The sequence below is a fragment of the Daktulosphaira vitifoliae genome, unplaced genomic scaffold (assembly GCF_025091365.1).
Source record: "Daktulosphaira vitifoliae isolate Bord-2020 unplaced genomic scaffold, ASM2509136v1 Scaffold_2, whole genome shotgun sequence".
Classification (NCBI taxonomy): domain Eukaryota; kingdom Metazoa; phylum Arthropoda; class Insecta; order Hemiptera; family Phylloxeridae; genus Daktulosphaira; species Daktulosphaira vitifoliae.
In genome coordinates this window covers 20,296,162-20,318,797 of record NW_026099573.1, presented here as the reverse complement: position 1 = coordinate 20,318,797, position 22,636 = coordinate 20,296,162, and the positions used below count along the sequence as shown (strand labels likewise).

Sequence of the window (22,636 nt, the reverse complement as noted above, 5' to 3'; positions counted from 1 at the left end):
GTCCTGTCACATTTGTTTTTAATTATCATTATCGTGCAGTTGTCTATTCGAAAACCAGAAATTTATTATTTAATAATTTACACGTATAAATAAAACCATGAACCAGCAACCTCAATCGTCTTCTACACAAGGTAGTAGATTTTTCCAAACATAAACTTACTTTATTTTAATAAATTTATTTTTATAAATAAATAATAAAATAAAGCCAATACCTAATTTTACTGACGATTTTATTTTATTTTACGATTTGTTTTTATTATAAAAAAATTTTTTTTTACTTTACTATAATGTATAAAAAAGTGGCTAGATGCCCTAATTGCTAGGATCTAGCCATTAGGGCATTGCTATCCAATATGGATATCGGGTATGCGGTCGATGAAGATTTTGAGGTTATTCTCGCCGAGGAAGACGTGTACTCAGGGAAAGGTAGCTGCTTTACTTTATTACATATAGACGGCCTTATGCTTAGCATATACAAGTATACGCACCACGCTGGCTCATTATATATTTCGATTCCGCACGTAATTAATAATAGAAAAACAATCATCAACCCACAGAATATCAATCAGTCCTATGTCAAGTGGTCCATTTTGGCGAAACACGTCAAGGAAGATCACAAATATCGTGTTGATCGATAATATTTTAACGAGGCACATAGGTGTGATTTTACGGGATGGCGTTCCCCACACCTGTGTCCTAAATTAACATATTTGAGTGACGCAATCCTAACGTATCTGTCAACGTGTACGGCTTGGAACGAGACGACGTTAAGTTGATGTGGTCGGTGTATCCACTATGAGTTGGGTTGGGTTGGGTTGGACTAAGACCAACAAAATCATTTTGACCTATTGTATATTGGCGACTCTGAAAAATCACATTATGAAAACATTTCGGATTTTTCAAAGCTTGTTCATAAACAAAAAATCAGACACCAAGGTCGCATATACACTGCAAACGTTGCTTCATCATCTTTGATGATTAGCCTAAAAAGCATATTCTTTGGGGTCATCATGCGATGGAGCAACACAAGTTGATATGTGGCAAAAATATTTTTAAAAATATATTTAAAAAAACCAATTTTACCCGTTTTGCCGGCAAAGGGCAGCAAGGTCGAATTTGACGCGTGGATAAAGACGCAACAGTTACCGTTTGTCATCTACGCCGATTTTGAGGTCTTGCTGGAGCAAACAGATGATCGTATGGATGCATACACTATAACTGTGCACACCCATCATCCCATGAGCTACGGGTTCATGGTGAAAACATCGGACGATGTGCCTTCCGAGCTCTTAGAACGCTACGGTATACCACAATAACCAGTTTATACCATCTACGATATACGATCAGAGGATCGCGAAAAGGTCGCCAAGGTATTTGTGATGGCTGTAACTGAAGTGACGCGCAACATTTCTAATTTATTGCGCAAAACCAATGTTTTTATCCGAATGTCTCTCAATGATGTGCGCAGGCACGGGGAGAAACTGGTATGCGACTTGTGCCGTATAGCATTCAAGAATTCCAACTCTAAAGTCGCAGACCACTGTCATTTATTGGGGCGATTCAGACAGACGTTGTACAATGCGTGTAACCTGAAAGTAAAAACGGTCAACTTTGTGCCGTGCTTCTTGCTCAATCTTCCAGATTACGACGTGCATTTTATCGTCACCGAATTGGAGTACGATGATCAAAGGACTTTGGTCATATCGAATTCCGAAGAGAAGTATATTACCCGTAAGTATATTATGAAACACGTGACCAATAACTTCTCCATATGTTTCGTCGACACCTTCCGGTTCATAGCCTCCTCCCTGTTTACCTTGGTTGGTAACCTAATGACGCCCGACTTCGTTAAAATCTTGAAGCACGGAAAACATGCCGTTGGTGACGCGTAAGGGCGTATACCCCTACGATTACACTGATAGTTGGGCTAAATTGGACGAAACGGAGCTACCATCTCAAGAAGCTTTCTATAATCAGTTGAGTGAGTCTAATATCAATGACAATGACTATAGAACCATTTCGGCTGCTCAACCCTCGGAGAGTTTAGCGACCTATACCTTAAGATCGACGTGTTGTTGTTGGCTGATGTGTTTGAGAACTTCCGTGACATCTGTACTTCAACATACAATTTGGAACCGGCGCACTATTACATCACACCTGGTTTTAGCTTCCATTGTATGTTGAAGTATACTGGGATGAAGCTGGAGTTCTTGAACGACTACGATATGCTACTGATGGTGAAACAGGGCATTCGTGATGGGCTAGTGCAGGCCGTTAAGTACTATGCGAAAGCAAACAATGTCAAAACACCTGGCTACAATCCGACAAAGCCTGAATCATGGATCGTGTATCAAGATTGTAAGTATTATATATAAGTGCAATAATTGAGCGGTAGTTTTAAAAATGCTTAATATATACAAACAATAACCTCTACGGGTGGGCTATGAGTCGGCCCATGCCGTACGGTAGCTTTCGGTGGTATGAAGGAGCAGACCCTCTGGCCGACCTCCAATCGTTGTCGAACACTGGTAATACGGGGCGTATATATGAAGTGGACGTATTGCATCCATAAAAACTGCATAACGAGCACAACGACTTGTCGTTCTTGTCTGGTAACGATGTACCACCGGGTTCCAAAGAAACCAAACTCATGGTCACTTTGAAATCCAAACAACGGTACATCGTACGCTATTTCAACTTTTAACAGGCAATCGCACATGGAGTGCAAGTCATTAAAATATGTATAATAACCCTATAAACTATAAGCGATGAGACTTATATATTTGTTTTGAAGGTGCACCGCGTTTTAGAGTTTCAACAAAGTACTTGGTTGAAACCATACATTGAGTTAAACACTAAAATATGGAAACAGGCAGCAAATGCTTTTGAAATAGCATTTTTCAAACTAATGAATAATGGCGTCTTTGGTAAGTGCACGCTCAATGCTAAAGCAGTTGTAGGTTATTCGACAAATTTCTACATTTTAAATGGGAAACCAAGGATAACATACAGAAACGCATCCGCATTGAGCTAGTCTCCAGCCCCGAACGTCTAAGCAAGCTCATAAACCAACCAACCTTCAACGACTGAATTAAATACGGTGAAAGGTTGTGCATTGTCATAATGGATACAAAGATTGTCAAGTTTATCAAACCTATATATGTAGTTTAGCAGTGCTTGACATTAGCAAAACGCTAATGTACAAGTACTACTACGACGTATTAAAACCACATTATGGAAACGCAATCAAATTGGTTTACATGGATACTGGTGAGTACAACCGTACAGTAGAAATATTATTCAATATTTATATATTTTTAATTTTCCTCAGACTCCTTTATATACCAGCTCAAAGTCAGCGACTTTTACCAGGATTTAGCTGACGTGGACGCATCTAGCCTGCCCAAGGATCACCCTTGTTACTCAACCTCGAGGAAGGAGATGCCCGGCTTGTTTTCAGACGAGACCGATAGCTTCACCCTCTTTGAGATCGCTGCACTTCGATCAAAGTGTTACGCATATGACATGGAAGGCAGCGAACTCATCAAGTCTAAAGGGATCCGCGGACACGTCATCCGGAACATGGTGATGGCGGCGATGCGTCAAAACGAGCATTGGCTGGAGAGAATCGGAGCTATACGCGATGGTGAGACTCCACCGACATTATCGCTAAGATACACTCCGTACCGACAGAACGTGTCAATCCGTTCGTTCGAGCACGAAGTACGCACTTTATGTTGAAATGGTTTTAAGTTTGTACTCTTTTGAGTTTATATTACTCATCTAATAATACGAAAAATAATTTTAACATATAAAATTTTGAGCACGGTTAATAACGATAAATCAATGTAGTTACGAGCACCATTGAAAATTCTATATATTAAAAGAATAAGATTTTAAGAAAGTAATAAAAAGACACATACCCAGTGAAGCGGTGTATATACAAAATTAACCTAGTAGGCAATAAATATGGCGAATACTAGATTAATTTTAATATGATAGAAAGAATTCAAAAAATAATAATGAGCAGTGAGGGTGTCTTATACTGCCCGCCACCACTTGGGAAGTGTAGATTAATTATTTACTAATCATTTATTTTTAATATTTTGTAATGAATAAATGTGCATTTTTATACCTTGATTAAATTTAGAGTTCCCGTTTGGACTGTTATGTAACACAAAAAGGTTTACAAGCATTACTATCTATGTAATTAAATGAAATGCTGTCGAACTGAAAAATTTAAATACAAATTAAATATTGAAAACATAATTTGTAAAAATATGTATACTAGTATAAATAGTTTTAAGATTTTTTTTTTTGCTAAATAATTGTAAATAAATGTTAGTAATATACATGTAATCGTATATAGTTTAAAATGTAACATAATAAAAAAAAATTTCAATATACTTATATTTTTAATTATTAAATAAAAAAACCTTGTGTTGTATTTGTAATTGTTTATTTATTTAACTAAATGTTTTATTACAATAAAAAAAAATGTATGGGTACTTTCTATGATATCGATTGAATCTATTCATTTATTATGTGAATTATCCAAACCAACAAACTTGACAAAACATCTGTGTTTATTCTTTTTAATGATCTTTTCTACTAAATAAACTTCTGGAAACTGTGTCTTGCTAAGTTCGTGCTCACAAAAACAACCATTTATTGGTATGTTGTTTTCATCTATAAGTTCGTATACGATGGGTTTTATATCACGAATTTTTGCGATTGTAAAGACTTCCGATGTCCAATTTTGTGTATATCCTTTTGAAAATACTGCTTTATGATTACTCAGACGAACTTTATCTCCAATATTCAACTTTTTATTGTATTTTAAATTAGGTAGCCGTTTAAAACTGGCATTTCCAGGATTACGTGATGCTATACTAGGAGTTGTTCCTATGACACTATGTTTTGTAGTAATGGAAACATCATATAATGAAGACCGCAGAATGAAATTGCACTATTTTTCCTATCAACCGTTTTCAGTTAGCGCACTATCAAATAATAATGAGATACGAATATGTATTCAACAGCAAGATGTTTACACCCTTCCATATAATTCCTATCTTTTGATGGATGGAAAACTCTCGGGAGTTCCTACCGGCTTAGATATACAATTGGTTAACAATTGGCTAGCTCACTGCTTTACCGAAATAAGATATTTATTGAATTTAATAGAAGTAGATAGATTACGTATGCCTGGGATAATGTTTACAATAAAAGGAAACATTACAGCATATTGCTTAATTGTACACGACAAAATGTTTGAATATAATCCTATGACTAATGATGAAGTTCAAAAAATATTATGTTTTTTTTTAAAATAATGTAAAACTCTTAATTTATAAAATACTAAAAATTACTTAAATATATATTTTGCTATTAAAAAAATGTGTTATTTATTTTAGTACCTTATCCTTATTATATTTCATTTATTTAGTACATAAATCGAAAGCAGATAGTTTAAATAATAAAATGTATACGAGAGTGATCGTTACTGTACGGTGGTACCTGTGATATTGGAAATGTGCTAACCTAAGCGTCTATTAGCCAATGATAAAATTCTTAAAAATGATATTTATACATTTAATATTAATAATACATAGAAAGCGTCGCAATATTTTTCCATAAAATTACAGACGCTTATGAACGACATAATATAATGATTAAGTAAAATTATAACTATATTAAAAATATTATTAATTTAAAAAACTAAAAAATATTAATATTATAAAATATTTTATTATATAATATAATGATACCTTTAGTGTCGGAAATATGCTTAACTAAGCGTCTGGTAGTCGAAGATAAAATTCTTAGAAAACGTTATTAGTTTACGTTGGGTTTCGTTGTTCCCATATGCTATGGGAATATACTACTGCGATCAAAAAGTAAGGTAAAATTGTTTATAAAATGAAAATTCTTTATTTATTCTTTTAAATCAATTTCTTCCCCTTCAAAATAATCCTCGCCCGATAAAATGCACTTTTGCCAACGCTTTTTCCAGTCCTCGAAACAATTGAAATAGTCGTTTTCCGATATAGCCTTCAAGACCTTCTTCGATTTGGTTTTTATCTCCTCAATCGTATAAAAACGGTGTTCTCGCAGCGGTTTTTTTAATTTGGTGAATAGCCAAAAGTCGCATGGAGCCAAATCAGGCGAATACGGTGGTTGCGGAACGATATGAGTCGAGTTTTTGGCCACGAGAACCAATGCATTATGAGATGGCGCATTATAGTGATGAAAGAACCAAGATTTGTTCACCTATAATTCCGGCCATTTCAAACGAATAGCTTCATGCAAATGACGCATAACACTCAAATAATACAATTTGTTGACAGTTTGACCCGGCGGTAAGAATTCATACAGCACCATACCACGATAATCAAAGAAAACTGTCAACATTATCTTGATTTTTGATTGACTTTGCCGTGGTGTTTTCGGTCTTGCTTCACCTTTTGTACGATATTTGCTAGATTGGTCGGTGGTTTTAGGGTCGTACGCGTAAATCAAAGTTTCGTCTCCAGTAAAGACACATTTCAAGTGGTCCTGATAGTCAGACAATAAAGTTTCACAGACATCAACGCGACGCTTTTTTTTTTTAAATTGAACAATTTTGGTATTAATTAAGACTTGACGGGTTTGAGACAAAATATCCTTCAAAATGGTTTTTGCTGAGTCAAATGATATGCCAATACTATCTTAGAGGTCTCTAATTGTCATTAGACGATTCTCAAGCACCAAATCTTTGATTTCTTGGACGTAGCCTTCATCGGTAGATGTTGATGTTCGTCCAGAGCGCGGTTCGTTTTTATCGCGTTCTCAACCCGCTTTGAACTGATTGTATCACTTATAAATGTTTTTTTGTGCCATAGTTTGATTACCAAAGGCCATCCGCAACATTTTGAACGTGTCTGCACAAGAATATTCGTTCTGCAAACAAAATTTGATGCAAGTTCTTTGCTCAACAAAAACACCCACTGTAAAAATCGAAAAATTCACTTTTGGATGTTTAAAAAAACGCGTATAACTTGGATGTTATTAAAACTATTAACTAACAGACAATTTGGCACATGTCAACAAGGACGTCCTACCTACCTAAGAAAAAAATTTACCTGCCTTCATAATGCCTGGTAGTTTTAAATGATAATTTCCCTTACTTTTTGATCACAGTAGTACATTAAATTGGTTATCTTAATACTTAAGGTAGAAATAGTCTAGCCAGCTATCCCTTAAGCTACTGTTGACGGTCACTTAAATATAGCCATCTAATGAGCGACCTATTAGAATACTTTCTGTCGTCGTCGGTAGCACCGTAACTGGAAATAAAATGTTCCTTATTAAAAACGTCAATCCCCCTTTTTACTTATCTCATTTTTCTTTATATATTCTTGTTCCCACCATTATTAACTTTATTATTTTACTTAAGAAATTACTTACTACAGTATTAAAAAACTTATACTATACTAATATGAGAGTTTGTTTAATACATTTTCTCTATAAATTTGTTGTAGAATTCATGTTCGAAATAGCATTAGTAATACGAAATTGATGCTACACTGACGGTTAGGATTGTTCCTACTTGTTAAAATGTATGTTATTTTTCTTCTTTATTTTATATTTTTTTTTTGTTGTTATTCATGAAAAAACTGACAAAACTTTATTTATATTTAAATTATGGAAGCTTTCAATTATCTAAATCTTGATCTATCTATTTCTTTTACTTCACTCTTATTTTATTCAATTATTTTACTTTTGTAGCGATTTTGTTACCAAGTCACAATCCATATGTTTTTTTTTTACATTTTTAAGTATATTAAAACTCAATCGTAACAACTCATCGTATAATAGTAATCGGTACTAACAACTTACCATACATGGTATTCATATAATACTTTGATTGCTGTACAAATTTTTAAACTCTTAATGGCTATAATTAAAGATTAATTTTTTAATTTAGATTTTTGATTTTACAGTATGATTTGATAAGAATACTAACCTTCATTTATTTAATAAAAGATATAGATTTAAATTTGATTTATTGTAAGAAATAATTATTTCTTACAATACACTTGATAATAACTACGGTTTATAAAAATAAATCAAATTTACATCTTACATTTTAATGAAAAAATGATAATTTTAAAAAAAAACAGCAAAGCTCCACAGACCAATTAGTATTGTTGCAGACAAATCTTAAAAATCTCAGAATTATTTTGTAAAAATAAGAATCTAATTAAAAAAAATTTGTACAAATAAGAATAAAAACTACGTATCTTCATAGAACTAAACATAACATAACTAATTATAAAATCTTCATAAAAATTTATCTAAAGATCTTTTATTTTTTGATAAAATATTTTCCTACAAGATTAATTATATACACTTTCTCATTATCTTTAATATTTAAAAAGTAACATACACCAAGCTGTATTTCTACCCATTTAAAGTATATAACAATCACCTAGATGACTCTAAATGACCTAGATGACTTTTATTGACCAAATAAAAAAATTTAGAGAGTAAATATCATTGAACTTTTAAATTTGGTCAAATAAGGACCATCCTAATAATCAGCAATTATTAAATACTACTAAATGTTAATCTAAATATATAAACAAAGACAATTTAATGTTATATAATGTATAAATTCTATTAAATTTGAACAATGCAATTCTAGGAGAATTAATAACTTATTAATTAATACTTAAAAATAAATAAATATAACATCATACCCTTTACATAAATTGCCTGACAGCTATTTATGGTTATGCCATTTTAAAATACAAAACAAAAATTATAATGTGACAATTTTGTAAGTTTTTAAATTATTAATATATCCAAAAATTCTATATTTAATTGTTTACTTAAATTGTCACATAAAAAAATTCTTTTTCTTATACACTATTGTATATAAATAAACAAATTAATTTATGAAATACTAACTTTAATAAAGTTGTTGGATAAGAAAAAAAAATTGACTCTAAAACAGCACCTTAATTTTTGACTAAGTGCATTACAACCTAGTATGAACAACATAATATAGAAAAAATATAACAAATATTATTTCCTAATATCCATATTGCATTTTACTTCAATCATTTTACTGATATTCTCAGCCCTGATTTTAAATTGATCAAATAAATCATGTGCCAACTCTTCCTTGGTTGTGTACCGACATTTTTCAAAGTTGAACATATCACGCATTAATTCAATAACTTGATCCTATAAATACATAAGTAAATGTATATATCCATATATATTATATAGCTTTCAATACATAGTACTATTATAGCTTAATTATCTTTTGTTATTAATTTTAAAAAAGGGTGTATGAGAATCAATCTGAAACTGTGGGTACTAGTACTTAATTTAAGTTTTAAATCATGGTTATTACAATAGATGTATGTCCCAAGTTAATTTATATACTGCCTTTTCAAAATTTTTTTTTAAATGAAGATCAATATAATAGAATATAAAGTTCTTTTATACTTGAATATTTAGCAATATGTCATTTTTTTAGTTGATCTTTTTTATTAAAAATTGATGACTAAAAAAAGGTCATTAATACAAAAAGTAAGTTTCATAAAATCCAAACAGATTAATTCTTGAATTTTTAATTTTGAAAAAATGTTGATTTAAATGTAGTGGCCAGCTTGAATATGCTTTTTAATCATCATTAAATATGGATGCAATAGATCATTCAGTAACAGTCTTAACGCTAATTTTCAGTTGCACTATTTGAATTTAATAATAACATATCTTGCTTTTAACTAACTCTATCTGCCATGATAAGATTATGTCAGGCTGACAATCAATGTAAAAAATCTCTCAAATCATTGTAAAGTAAAGCTGACCCCAAATAGCTAGGATAGAGACTATGGATATGATAATAAATCGTCACTGAACACCTGTGTGTAAAAAAAAAGTCATGGAAGACCTTCTAACCTCTTACTCCACTGCTATGTTATGGTCTGTCATCAAATTTCTAGTGTTAAAGCTGCTCAAATTTTTTGGATATACATCAAGTAGAAAAAGATATAATTTTTGACCATTTAGTTACTGGAAACGAGACCCCTAAAACAAAACAAGCAGAGCCTGGTTTGGCAAAAAAAAAGAAGATCCTTTTCCAAGAAAAGCCAGTTATTTATTCAACTGGCAAGGTAATGGCTATAATTTTTTGGAATAAAAAGGCATTTTACTTATTGACTATTTTCCTAAGGTAATAATAGATATTTTGAAATTTTAAAGAATTTAAAAACAGCTATTTAAAACAAACAGTGTGGAATGTTGGTGAAAGGAGTGTCAACATACTGGGTACAGTAATATTATTTGAGATAATAGTTTAAAATGTATTTTCACTTATGTTAGTATAGTACAAGGTTAAAAGGTACACATTCCTTTCTCGGTAATTTAATTTTACTCAATGCAGCCTATTGTATAAATATTTAAGATTTAATCATTGTTCACCGTCTATAAACACCTACACATACACATATGAGTATGTGTTTAGCGTTGATAATGGTAACATTGTTTCCGAAATACGTATCCGCGACTTTTCATTAATTTTTTTGTGGCTTTTGAGTTTAATATTTTTAATATTTTTTAGTTTTTTTAAATTAATAATATTTTTAATATAGTTTTAATTTTACTTAATTAACTAGCCACAAGTGATCAATTTTTATTATATTTTTATTATTAATACACTTTTTTAATAATCTACTTGTTTTTAAAGTGAAACTTTTATTTATAAAAAAATATTATAAATTCAGTGATTATTCATTTTTAATTAGTAAATTAAATTAAAATATAATCTTTACCTTAAAATATAAGCAAATACGCGTTAATTCTTCATCTGGTCCTAAAAATCCCCATGCAAGTAGTGGTGACATTTGCTCAGAAATATTATAAAAGTGATGCATAAACCCATTAGGATATTTCAATTTACTTCGTTTTGCACGTAATACTGACCATACTGCAGTTGACAATGCCTAAAGAAATGATTAAAATAAGATTTAAAATTTATCATAAAAATGAACTTAGAAAATTTTAAAAAACTTATAATAATTATTTGAAAACTAATGTATTTATATTCAATGTAGAAAACGATCACAGCGAATATTAAGTTAATCACTTAATTTTGAAGACTTTATTTTATAATGTCTTTAAAATTATGAAAATATACAAAAAATAAAATAATAATGTCTAGTTGTATAGATGCATCTGAAAAAGCTTTAAGCTAGGATAATGAAGAGTTTTTTGAAATTTACATAAAAAAATACATTTTTGGGGTACTCTTTTAAAAGTCAATAATCATTGGCAATTAAAAAACATATAAATAAGACATTTCATTATTTTAGATTTTCAGCTAAAGTTATAGGAACTTAAATGACTACCATATTATTACAAGCTTAATATTAACTTACAGTTTCTTTGAAGCCTTTAGATAACCATCTGTTTTGAATTACAGCTATAACGGAGGCTGGGGGAGATTCAAGATCTTCAAAAGCATCCATCAATATGTAATCCATTACTATATCGTAAAATGTCATTTTTTTAACCCCACGTGAAGACAGTTCAGCTTCTGCATCTTTCCAGTGTGATTCTGTTTTTGCCCAACATAACATTTCTTCAAAAGCTAACAAAAAATCTTTAGGATCCTATAATTGTTATTCAACTGTTTTTTTACAAATATCATAATTTTCATTGTTTATAATATTATATTACTTTTTCAGCAAATAAAAAGATATCTGTCAATATACGTCTTCCGCAATCTGCAAACCAAATAGAACTAAAGTCCGTTTTGAATAAATTTTCAAATGCTAGACGAATGCAGTATAATTTACAGACATATTCTTTATCTGAAACGCAATTCACTAAAGTTGTGCGGTAGGTCCTAAATTAAAATAAGTTCAGTTATATTTAAAATAATGTTCTTTCAGTTGTTTCATTTAAAAAATGGATGCACTGATTTTTAAACAACAGAATATTACCTGCAAGGAATAGTGTTGTTTTCGGCAAACCTTAAAGCAATCTGATAAAGATAATAATTATCAAAGTTGAGTTCTTCAAATTCTTTTAAGTTAGCTACCTAAATTTGAATATAGTTCTTGAAGTTATTATTTCTCAATTTTTTTTTTATAATTTCATACTTATTTTAATTATAATTAATTTAAAGGTATTATTAATATAACTAAAATATTTATTAAATATAGACAATATTTTTTAATGAAAAATAAATATAGACTTTCTTACATCTGTACGAGCAGATACAAAGCTGTCAACAGATGAACGGCGTTCATTATAGTTTTGTAAAAGATCAACATCTCCATTTCGATGAACTCGAAATAACACTGACCTCTAAGTTCAAGATAAACACAATTAAATATGATTTTATAAGAATATTTTCTTTTTTTAATCCTGTACTTGATCAAGAAATAGCAATTGACACTGATCTTGCAATGAATATGCTGAATCTACAAGTAGTTGAAGTTCCTTGCAAAACTGTGCGTCTTCTGTAGACATTAGCTTATTAGTTGAATTTCCAGTTGTAAATGCAGATAAAGCATCCTCCCAAAATGATATACTGCAAGCTAATGATTCCATTCCTCCAAAATAAAATGTTGTTTATTAGTTTATAAGTATAATAAAAATATACTTTCCATAGCTTTAGTAAAAGTCTTAATATAATTTACAAAAATTATAAAACTAAGTATACTAAGTATTAATATATACAGTGATTATATCATTATTAACCAGTAAATTAATTAATAAAAAAATAAAATGTTATGAATGTTGAAATTTTTTTGTTTCATTTAGATACATAATTTTCTCAATTTATCAATGATAGAGTATTTTATAAATTCATTCTTTATACTTTAAAGGGATGTCAACTTTATCTTTCAAATGACTACACATATATTTTACATATATATTTAATTGGTTTGTTTATATGACAATGATCTAATAAAACAATTGATTGATAAAAAATTTTTAATTCAGTATTTCGGAAGTTATTAATATTTCTATACCCAAGGGGACGAGGAGTGTGGCCTAAAAATGTCTAGTGACAAAAATAACAAAACACCATATTTCCAGCCATTACTTTAAAACGTTAATAATTTGAATTACTGATCCAAAATTTTTTAATGACCAATCATTTTCTTAATTAGATTATCATCTAATAAATAAATAAGCTACATGTTATCATTTGAAAAATAAATTTGTCACACATAAGGGATGAAGATTTAAAATACTTTATGATTAATTGAGAAAAACATTTAACTAAAAGAAAAAAAATTCTTAATATTCTATTTATTTTTTAATCAATCAAATGGATAATAATAAAAGAATCACCTGTATATATTGCAACAAATGTAATTAATACATATATGAAAACATAATTTTATCAAATATTTTTGAGAATAATTTTTAACATTACATAATACTGAATTCAGTAAATAATTTACAAAATGAAAAAAGTGGATTATTGTTTTTAAACGCTTAAGATGTGACATTGTAAAAATTTATTAATAATTTAACAAAGAGTAAGAAATGTCTTTTTTATTTGATCTAAAGCTATGACTACTAGGTCATTAGATTCAGTAAAAAATTTTTTTAAGTAAACTTTATATTTGATTAACAAAGGAAAAACTTTTAAATTAATTGATTATAGTAAAATGTGTGATTCAATCACACTCACTAATAGCTTTGAAAGATAAATGCAGTAACTAACTACATTAATGTACATTAAATATTTTAACTTTAAATATTTTTCAATGAACAACAAGACTATGATGATAGGAACTAGTGTTAATCTTAAATAATTGAACTTTGAATACCCATTACTCCAAGCTGTTGAGGCGCTGTGTACTTAACATCAGATTTATTATTAGGTGAATCTTGAACTGATGAAATAACAGAGGCTTGTCGATTAGATTTAATACTAGGACTTAGTGATCTATGACTAGTTCTAAAAATTCTGAAACTAGATACTATAAAAGTATTGAATATTAATATATATTATCTAGATTTACAAATTTTTATATTAACTATATACCTGAAGGTATTATATCAACATTTGGTTTCTGCCTTTCATAAATCAAATGTTTAATAACAGGCGCTGATTGTTTAGGAAATTTTTTTCTCTTCCAAAAATTTCCAAAAACTAAAATTATTGTTGTACTAACTGCAACACTTAATGAAACTGATACTTGAAAGAGCTAATAAAAAAAATTAACAACATAAATATAATTGTTCAATTAATAATAACTATATTCTTTAGTAAAATTTCAAAGTAAATACTCATATTACAGATGTGCAAAGTGATTCACTTTTATTGATCATATTTTTTATAAAGTACTTTTTTTTAATTTTAATAACTTAATTAAGCTTACCCTACATATAAAATTAATTATAAATAATTCTTAGAAAAAATTAATATTTTTTAATAATTAGAATTAGATAATTAAAAATACTTGAATCATAATATGAAAATATTCCAATAAATTAAACAATTTTTTGTTTATAGAACTTAAAAATGAAAATGACTAAGAATAGTTAGACGTATTTACAAAATAATAACAAAGTAGAATAAAATAAAAATGGAAGTATTTGATTAGAACATTGGTATAGAATATAATATAAAATAAACTAGCAATTTTAACTTTTAAATTTACAAATAAAAATATTTGATATATTTTTTCAATTTAAAATTTGTCATAGTTACACACTGATATATTTTCTCGTGACTACTGAATTTCTATTTACTGATTAAAAAAATACGATAAATCATATTTAAAACTTACATGTTCTGAAACATATTTTTTTACAAGACTAGTGAGTTTAGTCACAGAGTATAAAACAAGAGCTGATTTTTTTCCACACATAATTATTAAATTAACCTGGAGATATAGTCATATTAACTAAATTATAGAAAATAATTTAATTCTAATTCTATTAAGTAGTTCCCTGTACATTGTTTAAATTTTAATAGAAATTTTAAAGACAGTACTTCTAGATACAATTTGTAAAAGCATGATATTTTTATCATACGGTAAATAGTAATAAAGTTGATAACGTACAATTATTATCATTATTATCAATAATTACTAGCGCTTTTATCATTGTCACTTTTAATAATTGTTTCTAACCAATAGTTATATGTAAATATTTTTATATACGATAAAATGTCATAGTACAGAGTATACAATATTAAACATTATATTTTTAGTAACAATTTTTTCTACAAATGATAAAAAAAAGAAATTAATTCGCATGTCTTGTAGCGTTTTAAATGACTGAATTAGTAACTATTCATATTATTTGCCAATTAATACATTTTTAATGTCTATAACATAATCACGATTAACTATTCTGATTGGAATGTTATAAGTGTTGAAGCGGCATTTGTATGGAACTAAAGTACTAGTAGTAAATGACCTTTTGTTTACACCAAACTAATATTTTTTGTTGAACTTCGAATGCCGTTTATAAATAAAAGACAAGGTGTCGGAAATTTTTTTTTTTAGCTTATAGTATGTAACATGAGCCTTACTTAAACATATTATTAAAGTTCAGAGTATTTATGGAACATTTTCAAAAGTTAAGTTAAAAAAGTTCTACTTTTTTTACGTATGTTTGAAGTTTTAATCCCCTGTATAATGGGAAATTATGTGATTTAAAAAAATAAGTATTTCAATTAAAACGGTTATGTATAAAGTCCTTTTTCTTATAAATTCTTATCCTTAACTTCCATTAGACACGATTTCTTACATCATCTAGGTACACATCAGCCGTCCTCATACCGCATTCAATAACATCTCTCCATCCCTCTTTTGGCCTTCCTCTATTTCTTCTTCCCACAATATTCATTTCCATAACTGTTGTTACAACTTCCGACTTCTCACAACATGACCATACCATCTAAGTCTATTTTCTCTCATCTTATCTACGATTAACACTACACCTATACTCCCTATAATATGCTCGTTCCTATCTTCTCTAGTCCATCTAAACAATCTCATCTCTGCTCTATTTTCTTGTTAACTACCCAATACTTTAAACTATGCATCATAGCTAGTCTCACTACAGTCTTATAGAATTTACCTTTCAGCCTCATTGGAATTCTTTTATCACATAAGACACCAGACGCTTCTCTCCAACTCAACCACCCGCACTTAATACTATGTCTTATATCCTCGCCAATACTACCACTCTTTTGCACAACTGATCCTAAATACTTAAACATTTCCACTTCTCCTATGACGTCTTCACCTATTGTCATTGATCTCCTCATTTTGTCTACCTCGTATTCACCTTAGTCAAACTCATAATCTATATACTCTGTCTTACTTCTACTTATTCTTAAACCCTTTACTTCAAGAGCTGATCTCCACACCTCTGGCCTTTAAATAATTTCCTCCCGATTTTCTCCTATTAACATTATATCGTCAGCGAACAACGTGCACCACGACACCTCTCCTTGTATTTCTCTATTAATTCATCCATCATTAAGGAAAATAATTAAGGGCTTAAAGCAGAACCTAGGTGGACTCCTACTCTTTCCCTAAAATCTTCTGTGACCTTTACCCAGGTACAAGTGTCAACATACATTTACTCTGTTATATTAATATACCTTTTTGGGAATCTTTTTCTCATTAATGCCCCCTTTAAAACCTCTTTCAGTATTCTATTATACGCTCTCTCCAAATTTATAAATACTATACACATAATTTTCTTCTTTTCCTTTTACTTTTCTACTGGTTGTCTCACATTAAAACCTGGCTCCGTTGTTGACTTGTATATGTATAAAGTACTCATAAAAAATTTGTATTGATTCATAAATTTTTCGAAAAATTTAAAATAAATATTATCATAGAATATAAAATTTTTCAAACAATATAAACAAGGAAATGACTTGTTGAGTTGCTAACAGATTCATATAATTTATAATAATAAAATAGTTAATATTCAGGTCAGGACTAGAAGACTAACGGTTCAGGAGGCACAATAATTATGGTGACTCAATTTCCTCCAAGAAAATTTTGTATAGCTCCATAAAAATAAATTTTACAAACCAAATTATACTAATCATAGCGGCCCTACTCGTCGCTTTATTAGCAGCAGTTCAGGGAACAATTACTACATTGCACCTGTGGCCAAATCACCTCATCAACATTTATTCATAGAATATATACCTTAAATAATTACTGATAAATCAAAAAATACACAAAGTGTCCCATCAGGTTTAGACATATTTAATAACTTTCATCAGTTCACTAAATAAATTTTGTTAAATTTTTTTTTCATTTTTACAGTTTTGAAATACCTTAAAAATATATTTATTATTGTTAAATGCTAAGATAACTTTTTAAAGGATACAGTAATGTAGTGATAATTTACCAAGGAAGTTATTAACTTATTATGTCATATTGTATAACCAGTGAAGAACTAAAAGCTATCTTAAGAAATAATGTAAAAAAGTTTATTTTAAAACAATATGAAATCACAATTCACATAATTAACAATAATAAAGCAATAAGCATTTAATATTTCTTAACAATAAATAAAAATGTTGTAATTTGTAACAACAATGTAAAAGTATAGATGGCGTTATATGCTAGAGATGATATATATTTCAGAAAATTCTTTTTAAAATATGATGTTGAGAGCATTTCTCATGGGAAATAATTTCGAGAAGATTAAAAAAAAAATTTCTTTTCTTTTCTTAAAAATATCCCGTTTTTTATATAATTATAAGTCAAATAGTTATTTGTTTGTATTTAACCATTTACACATCAATAGCCTTCTCATATTTACATACCTGACATTAATATTATTTTATTAAACGCTGTTAATTATATATTTGGGGTTTACACAGTCTACCAAATGTGACACGTAACAATACTTTAAGTAACATTTAAAGTGGAAATCAGAAAAATTCTTAGCCAAAGAGTTACTTAAGAAGTGAATTTATTTTAGGAGCGTAGACGATATTGATATTTTTAGTTTTCTCTTTGCATTGAAATGACTTTTTGAAAATAGATCGTTACGAAATTTGTATTGACAATATTTTAGACATTTATCTTGTTCACGATGTTAATGTTTAATTATCCAAAAATTAACCAAAGTACTGGGAACAGGTTTAAACATCATATCAAATTTTTTATCTTTTCAATTGACAATTTTTAAAAAACTTACGTTCTTTAAACTTATGTTAAATTAAAGTTAAAACTATTTATTTTGAGATGAAAAAAGAAAAACTATCCAAAAACTCAATTTATAAGAAACATTAGCCTTTTTAGTCCTAAAATCCTATAATTTTCCGTAAAAATGGGCAATTTTAAAGTGTTTTACATAACAATAAAACATCTACATCTTACAAAATTTAATTTAATTTAAGTTTTTTATGTACTATATAATTTAAAAAATGACGTTCTGACTTTTTTTTTATTATGAATTATTGACTTTGAATTACAAATTTTCCGTAACAATTTATCTAATTATTTATATCACTAACTTTTTTTTTAATTCACAATGTCAGTAAATATTTTATCAGTATTTTATCAAATAGTTTCTTGGGCCTACCAATAGCCCAATCCAACCAAGCCTCCAACTATCTCTTACCTACGACTCCAATTGAACTATTTTTGGTGAAAAAAATGTTGAAAAATAATTAAATTACGATAAAATCAACAAAAAACAAAGACTAATGAATCAAGTAATTCTTATGATAACGCCATTGATTGTGCGTTTATATAACATATAAACGTACAATCAGGGCTACTTTAATTTTAAAACATGTCTGCACAATATCATCTTATCTGTGATAGTATAGTACAAAAAATCATGACTTAACACTACCCCACTCTTAACCATATTTAAATATTTAAATACTTAATTAATAACTAATACTATTGTTAAACATATTCCGTATAGTAATAATTATTGATAAACCTATGGCCAAAATTATTTAAACATTTAAAAATAATTTTTTTTAATCTGTATTATTTTTTGTATAAACAATTTAATTTACTTAAATAAATTTAATATAATCTGTATAATTATGTAAATTGCGATAATATATTATCATTTTTATTTTTTAATTTATTGTTAATATATTAAATATACGACTATTATATCAATGTAGTTATAAATTAATATCGTAATTGTAAACTTTTTATAATCTTGGTTTGTATTTGCTTGTTATTGTTAATAGTTTTAGAGTGTTTTCGATTGTCTAGGAGACTGTCACTGTTAGTCACAAAATTAGACTATGATGATGATATCTATAGAATTCATGATTTTATAAAAATATACCATAAATTTCAGCTATTACAATGTAATTTGAGTTTAATAAGCTTGTCATTTACGAGTAATTGGTACTCAAAGTTACAAATGTTACATTTTTTATAAAAATTAACAATTTTCATTAAAATAATCATCATAAATGTGTAATGCACATGATGAAGGAAAAATATATTTATTTAGATATATTTAAAACACTTGAATGCAAAATAGTTCTGAATAAAGTAGAAGGTATGGGAATTACTGATTCTACACTATCCTTCTTAACGCCCTATATTAGTAATAGAAAACAAATGGATTCTGTTATTAATGAATTTTTCATAAAATGTAGAGTATATACATACATTTATTAAATAAACACAATTCATATTCATATTCGTATTCGTATTCATAAAATAAGTGGAAACAATATTTTGAAATGAGTTTTTTTTTTTATAGAACTCACTTTTTTAACTAATAAATTATAAATTTCATATTTATAAAATGCAGTTTAACAAAATTTACATTAATTTATTTTTATATTTATTTAATAGTGCTATTATTATTTTTAGAGATTTAACTTCATAAATTATCCATTTTTTATAATTAAGCCAGGGTGAGAAATTGCAACCGGATTTTATTATTGAAAACAAATTGATATTGAGATTTTTGAAACTATACAATCTACTTGGGTTTTGAGGAAAATTATTGAACAGTCATATTAAAAGATTTTTTGGAATTAAACCATTAAAACCATTATGTTGTTTCGGTTATCTTATTTTAATTAATCGAAAATAACTTGGTATCTCCAATTTTTACCACCGTGTTGTTATTTTATACTGTATATATTTTTTACGATTAGGTAATGCTATCAATTAAAAATATATTTCATTTCTTTCTGGTCAACTTTCCCATGCTGGTTAGTTTGTTTATCACATCAGTACTTGACCCAAATATTTATTGATTGTGCACATATCGATCATTTATATGTTTCTTAATTATTAAAAATCGTATATTTAAGCTGAAAAAATATACATAATAACTTGTGGTAAAATAAACTAGTGGTTAGATACCACACACAAGATACTTTATATTCTATAGGCGGCTCTAACAGTAGCTAATATGCCACCGCACCTCTTTAGGTGTTCTATCCTCCACCATATTCGTATCCAGACGGCGCGTGTCGCCTACACACAAGAGAGTTGGCGAAACGTTGGCCAACGTTACACACCCTGACAGGTGCACAACGCGTTTTCATTGCCCCCTCTGTCGCCTCTCCGTCTTGCATTTCAGTATATATATATTATATTTATAACGTTCATTTTTAGCTTAGTATTTATTATGTGTATGTATTATATCGGACACCAGAAAGTGAGGCAATCTGTGCATCGTGCCAGAGGCTGTGGTGGTTATGTCTATAAAAATTCATTGTGCAGTACCCATACTCAGGGGAGCTAGGGGAGTGACAAGAGAAGGGGACCACGAACAGCAGATGCATCACAATGGACCTATTTGCGTACTCCGGCGTCGTTGATGGCAGGTGGGCTCGCAACGGACTCAGGATGCAAGGTACAGCTTGTTGGGTATCGTGTAGTGGGGGACGCACGTCGGCTGTACAAACTGCATACGGAATCCACCGGCCCCCTATACATATCCTACATCTTGTGCGTATACAATATTATTAGGGAGACTGCGGCCGTAGAAGGGGGAATCCTTTTATGAATGTGCAAACCTGAATTCAATCACTGCAGCAACGGACTATATCGCAGACCCTTATTATAGGACCGGGAGGAGTGGGGTGCTCGTGCCGCGTACCTATAACATTATATTATACACACACATGTAGGTACAGCACGGCAGCTGCTAGTGTGTGTGTGTGTGTTATGGGACGCCGCCGCCGCCGTCGTGGAACAATACCGGTGCACCGGGCTCGGACGGAGAAGGTAGAGGCGGCGTTATGCGCCTGTTAACCGTACAGCACGCGCCGTACGCGGAATAACACACGCGCCCGGTGTTTGCAGATGTGCCGTTGCGGTGGTGGCGTCGACGGGTGGAAGGGAAACGCACTGTGTACACGCTCACTTTGCACCTCTTCTGTGCATTATTGTGGAACTCGCGCGCGCGCCAACGCCCCCGTCCCTCTTCCTCTGCTTTGCACAGATTTTATGTAACAATCGTGACATTGGAGGCTGCGCTATTTTCTGTTACAATTATGTATACAAAATTATTATGCGCAATAATACAATATACGGGCCGTTGCTACCGTTTAAGTCACAGTTGCCAAACGTACACCTGTACCGTTCTTCTGAAAGCGCAAAAAAAAAGGTTATCGATTGATTTCGTTTATCAAATATTTGATGCTTTTTCATATTTATGTGTTTATAAATAAACATTTCAAGTTTAATCAAAATATGTTACAAATCAAAAATTTAAACGTATGAGAGAGGGTTAAAATTCTTGCAGAAATAATTAATAAAAGAATTAAACCTTCCTGTAGGAAAAACTAAAGATTCCTATTAGCTGAATCTAACGTTTAAAGGAAAGTGTTCGTTGAATTTAACCTTTTATACACACTCTCTGCCTCATTACCGCATACATTAAATACTTAAAATTTTGACAGTTTCTAAGCATATTGCGTCTCCTATACTTGAACCTCTTTATCTTCTATGTTTATCTCTTAAAAGCGCTTTTACCTTCAGTAAGCGACAATGAAAATGTAATTAGTCAAAAGCTTTCAAGTAAATTGTTCAGTTTAATCTACCTATAATCTATGATGATAGTTGAGCTTAAAGTTTTCAATTTTCTTTATCAAAACATTTTTCAATTAAGCCTCAAAAATATTTTAGCGTTTATAATTATATTTTTACTAACATATTCATAAATGTTAAAAAATAATACTATCTTAATAAATTAAATTAGTTAAATGTATAATGTTTAAATAACAGATTTTATTAGTTATTAATGAAGGTAATGTCAACTGTTTACTGTAAAACCACATTATGGTTCCTATAGTAATTGTTCAACATAATTTGTTTCAAAAAACCCACGCTTTATTCTTTGCGAAGTAAAGACCTATTTTTGTGCTGAGGAAGTCGCATCTCAACAACACCTGTACGCATATCCCTCTAAAGGTTTGATTCTTTTGTGTATAGCTATATTATAATAAGTATAAGTAAAAAAGTGAAATGCACTGGTATGTGCATAATGTATAAGTATAAAATTGTAGAATATTGTAGTCATGACAGCTGGGGAATTCATTTTGCCAGTGGATCATCATTGCATAAATATATTAATATGGACCAGAACAACCATTATTTTTGCATTATACGTCAACTTGGAA

At 29.5% G+C, this 22,636-nt stretch overlaps 2 protein-coding genes across 3 annotated transcripts; one reads left to right on the top strand and one right to left on the bottom strand.

Annotated features, from left to right (window-relative positions):
* Positions 1–23: 23 nt before the first annotated feature.
* LOC126898044 (uncharacterized) lies at positions 24–5,476 on the top strand. The gene is made up of 3 exons (XM_050671993.1): positions 24–131; positions 4,849–5,303; positions 5,450–5,476. The coding sequence occupies exons 1-3, from the start codon at positions 98–100 to the stop codon at positions 5,474–5,476; spliced, it is 516 nt and encodes a 171-aa protein (XP_050527950.1). The 5' UTR covers positions 24–97.
* Positions 5,477–8,381: 2,905 nt separating this feature from the next.
* LOC126898520 (mitoguardin) lies at positions 8,382–15,041 on the bottom strand. Of its 2 annotated transcripts, XM_050672623.1 has the most exons (11): positions 14,817–15,041; positions 14,069–14,231; positions 13,851–14,003; positions 12,436–12,617; positions 12,265–12,369; positions 12,003–12,100; positions 11,737–11,905; positions 11,436–11,669; positions 10,830–11,000; positions 9,103–9,234; positions 8,382–9,032 (listed from the first exon to the last, which is right to left on the bottom strand). In XM_050672623.1, the coding sequence occupies exons 1-11, from the start codon at positions 14,895–14,897 to the stop codon at positions 9,006–9,008; spliced, it is 1,515 nt and encodes a 504-aa protein (XP_050528580.1). In that variant the 5' UTR covers positions 14,898–15,041; the 3' UTR covers positions 8,382–9,005. The 2 variants fall into 2 exon arrangements, with proteins under 2 accessions (XP_050528580.1, XP_050528579.1); XM_050672622.1 differs by having other exon boundaries at positions 8,382–9,234.
* Between the last annotated feature and the right edge of the window lie 7,595 nt (positions 15,042–22,636).